Source organism: Pinus tabuliformis, chromosome 9 (genome assembly GCF_031772625.1).
Source record: "Pinus tabuliformis cultivar Carrire ecotype Pingquan chromosome 9, CPIR1, whole genome shotgun sequence".
Taxonomy (NCBI): domain Eukaryota; kingdom Viridiplantae; phylum Streptophyta; class Pinopsida; order Pinales; family Pinaceae; genus Pinus; species Pinus tabuliformis.
In genome coordinates, this window is record NC_142307.1 from 590334568 (window position 1) to 590347684 (window position 13117).

The 13117-nt window shown below is 38.5% G+C and overlaps 1 protein-coding gene across 1 annotated transcript; it reads left to right on the top strand.

Annotated features, from left to right (window-relative positions):
- Positions 1 to 10671: 10671 nt before the first annotated feature.
- Positions 10672 to 12042, top strand: LOC149149943 (uncharacterized). The gene has a single exon (XM_089442634.1). The coding sequence runs from the start codon at positions 10672 to 10674 to the stop codon at positions 12040 to 12042; it is 1371 nt and encodes a 456-aa protein (XP_089298760.1).
- Positions 12043 to 13117: the final 1075 nt, after the last annotated feature.

Consider the following 13117-nt stretch of genomic DNA (forward strand, 5'->3'; position numbering starts at 1 on the left):
AAACTCCAAATATTGAGCAATTTAGAGGGTGCTATCCATTAGGCTCAAGTGGGGAGGAGCAATCAACATATCTTTTCAAGTATATCAACAAGGTCTGTTCGTATGATATGACCTTACATGATGTTCAATAGTAATAGGCTTCTAGGAACAATTCCAAAGGCAGCAGATATTTAAGAATGATTCCAAACCAGATGGAAATGAAGGCTTATTGTTTAGAGGGAGTAGCCATCGAATCCTCCCTCACCAAGAAGAAGTGTTGATATTTTTAGATTGGGTAGGTATTTATACACAATCCTAAGTATCAGAGGATGTAGAAGTCACCCAAATTCTCCTTAGGACACTTTCTCAAGTATTGAGTAAGTTGTTTTTGTAACATAGCATAATTCTAACTTAGGAAAAGAACATAATTAATTATGGTGTCTTTTCAGCTAAGGAATTGTAGGAAAACTAAACTATTTAACTTAGTGATCATGTTTTCACTTCAATTGTTGAATTTAAGTGTAGAAGGATCTAATCTCATCCATCCATCACTTTGGAGATTAGAGTTATGGATTTATCTCAATGAAAAGTTATAAATTCAAGTCTAAGGAGCTGAGAAAAACACACCATATAGTGACACAATCCATTCTAAAAGAAATTTTCTCAAGTGAGGAGTGAGATACTCGAGTGCGTTGGGTTTGAGGAAGGTGAATGGGTACAACATTAGAGATCCAAATAATCCAAGCAGATTAAAAACAAATCTAGGTCATGTTTTAATGGATAAGATACAATCTACTTTGTATTTGTAAATTTCTATGTTAGGCCATTTCTCAATTTGGAAGCCCAAGCAGGTATGGATTATTAATTTAATGAAGAATTGTTGGCTGGGAAGAATTTGAATGTGTCACATGTGATTAACATTGGTTGTGTAAATTTGTTTCCACTTAAGAATTGTGTTAAGAACCTAGTTGTATTTTATTAAGTAGATAAATAATACTATGGTAAGAACTAATTTTTGGTTGCTAGGTTCATAATTTAAAATCTCATTACAACATATGGTAACAACTAAACTATACCATAAGTCTAGTAAAGAATATATGAAATTGATACACTAATTTTCATCTGAAATATTAATATCAATAGACAATAGCTAACTTACAAGATTATTGAATATGTTTAGATGCTCTATCATTGAGTCATTTTCCTTTATTCTCAAGTTATACAACTTTTTCCATAAGAAAATTTTGCTCGTCAGGAACTTAGAGGGGTATAAAGTCCCTAACTTTTTCCATAATGCCTTCCATGTATCTTATCATAATATAATTATAATAATAAATCTAAGAAACAAAAATGAATTATGCTCTTTTATTTCTATCTCATATATTCTAGTCTTTTGTCGACATCCTCATCAATGCAATAACTATATCCACAGTGATTCAATGATCTCTGTCCAACATCATCTCTTCCAATTTGAGCTTCAACAACTCAAAACTCTGCCCCTTGAATTTATTGATCCATATCTTTGAAATACTCACAATTTCCTTCCACCACAAGAATTGATTTCATAGAACTCCCACTATAACAGGGCCTACCATAGGTCTTGTTGGATTTTAGTGTTGCCATTGATGTCAACAAGCTCTTGGTGTTGTTGTTCATATGCATGTGTGATGATTTCTTGGTGTTGGATGTTTTGTAATGGTCTTGTTAGTTGGAATATATTTCAAAATACCTATGACTAGACAAAGTGGCGATGATGTTGTGGCTGCTGAGGAGATGGATTCTAGTCATGTTGAGTTGGTTGGAGATGATACTATTGTGGGAGGTTGGAGAGGTTCTCTTGGTGCTGCATATGTCTCTAAATGTCTTGGATACATTGTATTTGTTGCTACATGTGTGATATGTAATTTCTTGCGTTGGAGGTGCTTCTACAAGTGATGGAGGAATTTGTATGCCTTGATGTTTCTACTGCAAGAGTTAGTGATGCTACTACATGTATTGGAAATGTTTCTATAGGTGTTAGATATGTTATGTTTGCTTCTTGAGGACCTGGAGGTGTTGGTATTGGTGTTTAGATTTGAAAAATAGGTCTTGCATGTCCCTAAATTGTTCTTGGCCTATTTCATCAGTTGCAGGCCTGTTGCAAAGGTTTGGATGAGTGTTCACCTACTGGAGAAGATGATAGAAAATATGGAAGAGATTTAGAGCGAAGAGGTTGATGATTTTACCAAGCTTTAGCCCTAGTCGCATGCACATAGGCCTATCGGAGTGGTTGGAATGCTCCAGTCGCATGGAGGCTAGCTCAAGGGAGCGTTTATCGCCCTAGTCGACTTCAGAGTGTGTCAAGGGTGTGGATGGAAGATTTCTTGATATTTAATCTGCATTTCTTGTGTTGTTGAGATAATTTTTGGTTTATGGAGACATACTTGATTGGAACTTTGTGATTTATGGTCTAGAAGTTGATCAAAGTTGAAAATATCAAAAGGAAAGTGGAGTTAGTGGCTTGATAGAGCAAATGAGTTGAATACGGATCTAATATATGATATGAACAGAGTTGTGATGCCTAGTAGTTCTGAGTAATTATTCAATTGAGCACTTGAGTTCATCTACATATTAGAGAAAGCTCATTGTGAGTTGATTTCTTGTCTAGTTGATTTGTGTAAGTTTTCTTATGGAGAAGAGTCTATAAGATGCATGTTTCTCTAGTGCAGAATTTATGAAGCAGTTTGCAGATGTAGCAATAGTTTGCTGAACTTTATTTCATCCATTACATTATGTAGTGAGTGAGGTGTTGATGAGTGATTTGGAGTAATGTTTTTGAGGAGATTGTGTTGGAGCTTGTGTGGAGTTTTTTATTGCAGCTTGTGCTACAAATTGGCTATTTGATTGAGCTTTAATGCTATGTTGTTGTAGTGCTCATGTTGAGCAAGATTTAAGAGTCTGGTTTGAAAATATATGAAACAAGGCTGACATGGACGAAGTGAAGGCATGGAGACTTTGAGTATATAGTGATTGGGGGATTCAGTAGATGGAAAAGTTGTCTTTGTCTAACAGTGGTTGGATAGTTCGGTAGAAACTGAGTGAGGTTCATTATTCATGATAGTACTAGCAGATCAGAGTCTATAGAGTCATTGTTAGTTTAGGATTAATGGGCCGAGGATCATTGATAGTGGTGGCCTTCAACGAATTATAGTCCGTAGATTCGAGAGAGAAACAATTACTTGTCTCATGCTGTCAGCATACTGTGAAACAAGTCGAGTCTTTTAGCTCATCGAAGTGAGTTGATCCATGTATAATTTTCTAAATAATAAATGAAATAATTTCACAAGGCAGCAACAATAGGGTGGTGTTTTTCCAGGGATGGGTTTTCCAATAGAAACACCTTTTTTTTTTTCCAAAGAAAAAATCGAACTTTTTATAAACAGAATAAAAAGTTACAAAGTATATGCCGGAGCATTCAGATTGTTGTATGATTTAATAATCATAGAGCTCTACAAGAAGTCTACCCTTCCTGTCCAAAACTGGGAAAAATATGGCACCCCTGATCTGAAACCATGAGCCTCCTCTATTGAGGAAAACAACTCTCATCTCAAAATCAGTCATAGCAGAATTAATAGTTTTCCAAATGCTGAAAGTCTCCATAGATAAACAAAACCATGGCATCTATTTCCCAGGTCTCCTCACTGAGGAAAACAACCCAAACAGAAAATAGATACAAAAGTAGTTCAAATAAAAACCATATCAGTTGTGAAACAAAAACCAGTTTTAACTAGCCTGAAGAGTCCAAAATGTAAACAGTCTAAGTGTAAGGAGGCTAATCCGAGACATAGATCTCTCCATGGTTCTCCTCCACTATTCTCCAACGACCCATATCTTGTTGCAGACCCTCTTTAGAAAGCCTATCTGCTGTATCATTATGTTCCCTGTAGATGTGACATAGAGAGAAAACATTAAAAGAAAGCTTTAGCTGCATAATCTCTTCTAATAAAGGTAACAATATATAATTTTGACATCTACTTTTCCCATTGGACCATTTTATAAAATCCAAAGAGTCCCCAAAAATCTGAACTGCGAAGATATTCTTGTGGATAAGCCAACATAAGAGCAATTTTAGAGTAGATAATTTCGCGAAGTTGTTTGTGCCATTGCCTAATCCCATGGAGGCTTTTAGGTTTTGATTTTCATTGATATGGATGACCAAACCTACTCCTGCTCTATTGTTTTGGGATGCCCCATCAAAATATGCCCAAGGTATTCCTTCCTTAATTTGTTCCTCTCTGACCTGTCTGGGAGTCCTCTCCTCTTCTGATTCGGGAATACTTGTGAAAATAGAAATGCATTGAATAGCAATTATCTCGCAAGGGGTATCCTTATTGAAGAAAATTCTCCTGTTCCTGGCTATCCAGATGCCTCATGTGATGATGGGAGGTAGATTCCACATTGTCCCTTCAGGATATAGATGCCACCATTTATGCCAAACATCCGTGAAAATTTCCCCTTCCCAAACTACATTCTTCTGGATGAACTTCCCAACCTCTATCCACACTTTTTTAATAAAAGGACAATCTATAAAAAGATGCCTTATTGTTTTAGATTCATTTTTGCATAGAAGGAATCTCCCCGGTCCTGACTTATATCTAGATTGAAGGATGTCCCATGTAGGGACCTTTCGCTTGAGAATGCACCAGAAAAAAAGTTTGGCTTTAGCAGGGAATTTTAACTTCCATAAGGGCTTGGCCCACCATTCCGGATCCCCCTGCCTTTCTTAGACATAAGGAATTTATACCTGAATTTAGGGGAGTATGATCCTGATTCTGCATGGGCCCACACCAATTTATCTAGTCTGTCTTTCAGCTTTACATTTGACATGGAAAGTTTGAGGGTATAGGCCTTCCAATCATTCCACCATTGGGGAAGGTGGTCCACCTCCTCTCCTGATTTCCACGCTTGACCCCAGATTGTTGAGTGACCCTGTTTCTCTTCCCGGTTAAGGAAAAAAATCCCTTTGGATTCAAGATGACTGATAAGGTCCAGGGGTAGAGCATAATTTCCATTACAGCCCACCCAAGGGTCCTTTCCTATTCAAAGATTTGTCATGTTCCCAATCTGCCAAGCCAGAACTTGCTCAATAATCTTGAAAGCATCTATGGTAGCCTTCCAAATCACTAAAGTATTTCCTCCTTTCTTGTTGGGATTTCTTATCCAATCTTCTAAGGGGACCAGGTCTATGTATTTGCTTTTAACCACATTTTTCCAGAGCTTTTCCTTTTTAATAATTGTCCACCCTGCTTTAGCTGCTAGTGAAGGACCAAAAGCTATGAGGTCTTTAATCCCCCACCCTCCCCAATCTTTTGGACTTGCTACTTTATTCCAAGCAACCCAAGGAAGCACTGATTCCTCCTTTGATCCTGCCCAGAGAAACCTGCAACAAATCCTCTTAATCTTCTCCATAATGCCTTTAGGTACCCACGTCAAAGCTGTCCAGTATACCGGAATCACTAATAGAACAGATTTGATCAGGGTCAGCCTTCCTGCTCTTGAGAGCCACTTGTAGCTCCAATGAGTAATTCTAGCTTCTATTTTTGCTAGCAGCTAGTTCTAGTCTTGTTTCCTATAAGCATTCGGCTTCAGCCAAAACCCAAGATACTTGAAAGGATCATCGATCTTGTGCACTTCAAAAGGTAGGACTGAGGAAATTTGGCTTATCTCCTGTCTGTTGAAACCTTCCAGTGTCAATTGTAATTTCCTGTAGTTTCCAATAGAAGCACTTGTGTCCATTGTGTGATTGCTTTCATGGTTTCTGATTTATGTTTGGTGCACTAATCTCTAATTATGTGTTTCAGTTTATGCATGTTAAATATTAAATAATTGGATAAAACGTTTTTAAGTGATCACACTATTGATTCACCCCCACTCGCAGTAGTGATCTAGTTTCCAATAGGTCCAATCAAAACCCCTTAGACATAAAAGAGTTCCCTTGAATCCAAAATCACTTTAATACCAAATGTAGGTATTAAACCCATACAATTAATCTAGGAAAAAAAATTCTTCATAAAATATAAAATATGGAATGAAAAACAAACATATAAAAACATCCATTTAACCCTAGAAGCTCAAACTAAGAAACTAGGAAGATTTTTTAGTATATTAATATTTATAATATTACAATATAATAAATACAGAAGATCAAATCCTAAACCACCATTTCATTTAACATGGATTAGAATTCAATTGTAATTCCTTAATTGAAACCATAAAACAATGGGAGAAACCACTATGCACACACAAAATCACTTAAAGAGGAATCTCTATGATGAAAGACACCAAAAATCAAATGCAAAAAACTGCCAATTTTTTTTCCAGGTTTACTTCTCCCGAGCTCCTGTGTAAGCATGCTTCCTCCCTCATGTGACCCCTCGTTGCACTTGTAACAACACATAGTGCATGCAGGTAGTGCATGTAGGTAGTCTGGAAAAGAAGATAACACATACCCATCAAAAGAAACAATATTGATGCAAGGATTTGAAACTGTATTTTGTTGTGGTAATCAAATACCACTAAGGAATCTCACCATTATGATGATTTAAACAAGAATCTTATTTTTCCTAGAGATGTAATTTTCCTTGAACATTCAAAGAATGAAAAATTTATTGAGTGGTAGCATGGTCGTCTGGATAGATTCACTTAGACAAAGACATTTCATTATTTTGATTATGAGATTCCACGTCTTGAAGGGGGATTACTATATTTTATAAATCTATTGGATAACATTTTGAAACAACATATCCCCCTTATGAATATTCAATGAATTCATCATATCAGGAAAATCGATTGGATGATATGACTAAGAGGTTTGGAAGGTTGATTTTGGAAGGAAATGTGGCACCTTTTCAATTATTGGAGCAACCTAGTACATTGGGTCATAAAGGTCCACCAAAATGGCTCATCAAAACACTCAAAAGTGTTAATATCATTGAGGTTAGAAACAAATAAGTCATAGCCTCCAATAGATAATATGGAGGTCATCTATATAATTTTGATTCAAATGATGTAGATGATATGGATGTTTCATATGATTGTGAATTGAAGTTATCTACTAATTTTAAAAACTTGCTTCACATGATGAGTGGAAAAAGTAAATGCACAAGTATGATTCTCTCATAAAAAATGAAACGTGGAATTTTATGGAACCTCTATTTGAACCCAATCCAATTGGATGCAAGTGGGTCAATAAGAACAATTATAAAATAAACAATTCACTTAAAAAAAATAAAGCAACAGTCATGGAAAAGGATTTTCAAAAGACATGAGGTGTTGATTATGAGACATTTCCCCCAATAGTAAAATGGGCCACCATTCATACTCTGTTTTCCTTGGCAACATAGAATGGATAGAAATTTCATCAAGTTGATGTGAAGACTACTTTATTGAATGTATATTTGAAACAGAATGTCTTCATGTCTCAATTGAAATATTTTTCAATTGTGAAGGGATGAAAATAAAAAGTATGTATACTCATCGAATCCTTATATGGCTTGAAACAAACATTGTGAGCCTCATATGAAAAATAAATTATCTTCTGAAATGAAATTTCATGAACTTTAAACTCGATGATGCAACTCTATTTGTCAGGAAAGTTTGAAAAACTACTATATACCTTGTCATGTATGTAGATGATTTTTTGATGATAGGGAAAAATGAAAGCCATATTGCATCCATAAAGAAAGAGATGAAGAAAGGGTTTCAGATGAAAAATGTTGGAGATATTCACTATTACCCGGGCATTGAAGTGACTCAACATCCAAAATACATATTCGCCCCCAAAGAAATACATTGGAGAATTGTTGAACAAGTTTAGCATGGTTAACTCAACGACTATTATGTTTCAGTCAACCTTGTACATTTCACATGTAACCCCAACAAACTTAACGAGATTTAATTTCTTGGGACCTCATTAAACTTTAGCATAAGAAAATATACCTATTAAACTAGCCATTGAGACTCCCAAATTTCCCTAAACTAACTACAACCCATAACTCACCATCTTATAGAATCACTAAAGTGATAAATATATCAAACATATAAATAAAATGAGTAGAGAAAAATCACACTTGTGGCCAGAGAGAAAAATGAACTTTGTATTCAATAAATAAAAACATGTCTTCTTAAGGGAACTAGGAAAGATGGTATGTATTTTTTTCGATTAATTTATTTTTAATATTAAAAGTACTTTAACCTAATTTATTTGTGCGAAGTAAATCCAAATCATAAAAGAATTAACATAAAATTTCAATTATACAAATATTATTTTGTGTGAAGTAAATCCAAATCATAAAAGAATTGACATAAAATTTTAATTATACAAATACCTTTTTTTAATGATCATTTTGAAAAAAAAACATTACATTCATTTTTAAATTTGTTAATTTTATTTTAATAAATAATATAGTGAAAATAAATTAATTAAATTTTATAAGTTCAACCTCATCATTTCCTACATGTTTAATGAAATCATTTTACAAATCAATGTGTGTAGTTCCCTCATCTTTTGCTTATCTAATTAATTCAAATAGTACATCCATAAGTAGTTCCCTCATCTTTTTCTTATCTAATGAATTCAAATAGTATATTAATAAGTTTAGTAATCTTTATCTTCTACATATATAATAAAAAAACATTTTACATTTGGGAAAAAAATTATACTACAATATTCACATAACATATATCAAATTAAAAAAATTATAAATATGAACTTCCAGAGTGTTATTATGGTAGATAAAATACAATTTGTTCTTTTTTAATAATCACTAATTTTTAAACACTTATAAAAAAATTGTAACAACAACGCATGTTTTATATATTTATGAGAATATTATTTAAAAAAATTCTTTGAATATGTTTTATCAAATTTAATATTAATATTAAATATTTAATTTTTGTTTGTTTGTTAAGTAATGTGAGTCCTGGATATGTGTAGGCCGGATCTCAGGGCTCTGCTAGGGTTTAGCTAGGGCTCTGAACGTTCCTGCAACGGCGCCGACAGCACCTCAGTCAAGCTCTTCTCTGAAGTGAAAGTATCGTTGCAGTGGTACAGATCTGCAGCGCACCAGGGCCTCACAATGGCTCAGCCGCAGGGGGGGCGTCAGTGCCCTCCCCGTCGCAGCAGGATCCGGCGCACAGTGTCGTCTTCGGGTCAGTGGATAGCGAGGTTCTGAACAGGGGGAAAATTCCCCAGGACGGCAACAAAGGTAACGAAAATCGTAGGGAGGAGGAAGGTAATCCCCAGAAAGGTACTGACATGCTTGAAAAAGGTCTGAAGGTCACTTCATCAACCTGCAGACCAGTGGCCAAGGAAAGACCACGAATCGAACTGCCAGGAGATAAGATAGACGCAAGAATCGAGTTCATGCGAGATCATGCCATCATAGGGAAGTTCATAGGGTTTTGGCCCACTGAGAAGGCCCTAAATGGATGGATAGCGGCGAAATGGAAACAAAAGGGGGATGTTACGCTTCATCTCGGGCCGAAGGTTTTCTTCATAGCAATCTTCTATTGCGTGGAGGACAAGCACAGAATATTAGTGGGAGGGCCATACTTTTTTAACTCGGCCGGACTTTATCTGAGAGATTGGATCCCCAGATTAAACCCAGACAAGGAAGACCTAACCTGGGCGCCTGTCTGGATTCAGTTATACTCCCTCCCAGATGAATATTGGGAGGAGGATGCTCTCAAAAGAATAGGAAATGGGGTGGGAGAATATATCAGATCATCAGAACAAACCAAGACCCGTAAGTACATTTCCTATGCCCGAATTTGTGTTTTTATTCGCCTCAATGAAGCCCTTCCTGAATCAGTCACTCTTTCCCATCGGGATGAGGAATGGATCCAGCCTCTTGATTATGAGCATTTTCCTTTCCGATGTCGAAAGTGCCATTCCCTTGGTCATCTATTTAGAGACTGTCCTCAAAACACCCTATCCAGCCTTCCCGGCTCCTCTGTTTCCCATGCTCAGGATGGCTTTACCAAAGTCACTAGCAGGAAGCGTTCTCACAAAAAACCCCCAAATGGGTCAAAACCCCAGCCCTCCAAGTCTCATGGCCCAGTAACCAAGAACAGTTTTGACATTCTTGGCCAAGACTCTGAGACTATACCTCACGCAGCTGATGCTCACCCTGATCATCCGTCCTCCTCGTCTTCTCATCCTCCACCTCACCCCCCTCCCAAATCTTCCACTCCTATCATATCCCCCTCCATTCTCAATCGGGATCGGAAAGAAACTCCTGAAATCATCAAAGAAATGGAAGTCGAAGGGAAAATGGAAAGCCCCCAGAACCCAGAGAACAGTACGGAAGAAGGAGATCAAGTGCAAGTCATGGAAGAAGAGCCCGAGAGTATTGATCTGCACGGATTAGACATCATAGAGCTGGAAATAGCCTGCAAAAAAAAAGCTTTTGATGCCATCCCTAAACTAGCACTCAACAAGCTCGAAATGGTCATTTCTCGAGCTTATTATCAAAGTCAACTGGGAATACAATCAGGCAGCCAATGGGACAGAAGTCTGCACACAAAAAACCCAAAGAAGAGAGGCAGAAAGACAGATTTGCAAAGGACAATAGAGATTGGGAAGATCCTGGTGGATTCAGGCAGATATGCACAGCTGACAAAGTACTACAAACCCTCCATCAACGGTTAATGATGAAGCTGGTATCATGGAATATAAGAGGGCTCAACAGCCTCGGAAAACTCAGGATGTTAAAACATATGATTAGAAAGGAAAAGCCACAAATGTGCTTTCTCCAAGAAACAAAGTGTAACAGTACAACGCTAGGCAGCATTCTTTCGAAAGCCTGGCCTGGTTGTAGATCGGTAGCTGTAGATGCCTCAGGAGCCTCAAGGGGTCTGGCAATTGCATGGAATACGCAGGCGGTATCCCTTTCCGACTTTCATGCAGCGCATCACCTTATTCAGGCGACCTTTCATATCTTGGGTACCAATGTTTATGGTAACTTGTCAAATGTTTACTTCCCACAAGATTCGGGAAGCAAGATAGCACTTCTTGACACAATTGAAGCCCTCAGCAATAGCAGAAGATACCCGCTCTGGATTGTTGCAGGGGACTTCAACATGATAACTAAAACTAAAGAGAAGCTGGGAGGCAGGCGCAGACTGCAGCATGAAGACTGTCACTTCAGGAACTTCATTCAAGCAACCTCCCTCATAGACATGTCGTTCTGTAATGGCACCTTTACGTGGAGTAATAGAAGGTCGGGCAAATACCAAATCGCCTCAAAACTGGACCGCTTCCTCCTCTCTGACAATGCAGTCCACCTAGGAGGGGACATCTCAACAGCCATTCTTGCTCACTCTGGATCGGACCACTGGCCAATAGCACTTCAATGGCAACGGCCAGTTAACATAACCAAACGACCCTTTCGATTTGAAGGTTTTTGGCTCACGCATCCCACTTTCAAGGATTTTGTGAAAACTACGTGGGCCGCCTTCACTCCCCCTGAAGGATCTAAGATGTACCAATTCCAGCAAAAGCTTCGTTTTCTTAAATATCACCTGAAACGGTGGAACAGGGAAACCTTCGGCAACATCTTCAAAGAGCAGCAAAAGCTTACTCAGGACTTGGAGATTCTTCACCAAAGGGTCATCATGGAAGGGCACTCGGAAGCCACCTTGGAGCAGGAACGCCTCATCCATAGCCAGCTGGACAACAGAAGAAATCAGGAAGAGATTTATTGGAAACAAAAGTCAAGGATCAGATGGTTGAAGGAGGGTGAGCGTAACACTAAATTCTTCCACAGAACTATGGTTCAAAGAAGAATTCACAACAACATCCCCTTCATCCAAAAACGGTCAGGGGAAAGAGTGGAGACCCATGAGGGGATTGAAGAGGAACTGCTCAACCACTTCAAACAGATCCATCAAGACCGAAGAGAAGATCGGCGACAGGCCATACGAAAAATCACGAGCAACATTCCAAAAATCATCACGGAGGAACAAAACGAACTCCTAATGCGCCCCATTCTGCCTCAGGAAGTGGACGATGCAATGAAGTAGCTTAAGGAAGGCAAGGCCCCGAGGCCAGACGGATTTTCAACCACCTTCTTCCACTCTTTCTGGGACATGTTAAAGGAAGAGGTCTGGCAGATAGTTGAAGAATCTAGGGCTACGCCCTGGCTCCTGCCCTCTCTCAATGCTACCTTTATAACTCTCATCCCCAAGGAGGAGCACTCCATTACCCTGGACAGATTCAGGCCCATTGTGCTTTGCAATGTTATCTACAAAGTAATTTCAAAAGTCATAGCAAATCGTCTGAAACCTCTTCTTCCTGGGCTCATCTCCCCGGAACAGTCAGGGTACGTGGAAGGAAGGCACATAATGGATGGCATCCTGCTCTCTCACGAAATTATTCACTCCCTCAAGCATTCAAAGCAATCAGGTATGCTTCTCAAACTCGACCTCTCCAAGGCTTTTGACAAGCTAAGCTGGAATTACATTCATGAGATGCTAAAAGCTTTTGTTTTCTGCTCTCCTTGGATCCGTTGGATCTTGAATATGATTACCTCCACTCATTTCTCTATTCTCGTCAATTGCATCCCCTCCCGTCCCTTTAATCCTTCAAGAGGTATTCGCCAAGGAGACCCCCTCTCCCCCTTTCTCTTCGTCCTTATGGCAGAAGGGTTAGGACGGCACATCAAGCAAGCCCTCCTCTCTCATCAGATCAAAGGCATCTCTGTGCATAACTCCCCTGCCACCTCCCACCATCAATTTGTCGACGACACGATGCTTTTTGGGTATCCCTCGGCCCAAGAAGCCCACCGTCTAAAATCCCTCCTTCAAGATTTCTCGGAGGCCTCAGGCATGCATATCAATTGTGCTAAATCTAAGATTTTTTTCTTCCATACGCCGCCCTCAGTCAAAACTTCTGTTTCTCGCATCTTGGGGTTCCCAGTGGCCTCTCTGCCCTCTAAATACCTGGGAGCTCCCCTCTCGGCTTCAGCCTTCAAGCAACCTGCTTGGCGATCCCTGCTCGAGAAATTGGAAAATCGTCTCAATCTCTGGACTCACAGATCTCTTAATTTAGCAAGCTGAATCGTCCTCATCGAATTGGTCTTGCAGGCTATGCCTCTAT

Coding starts and splice junctions, on each gene's coding strand:
- LOC149149943 (XM_089442634.1), top strand. CDS start 10,672: ATGAAGCTGGTATCATGGAATATAAGAGGGCTCAACAGCCTCGGAAAA.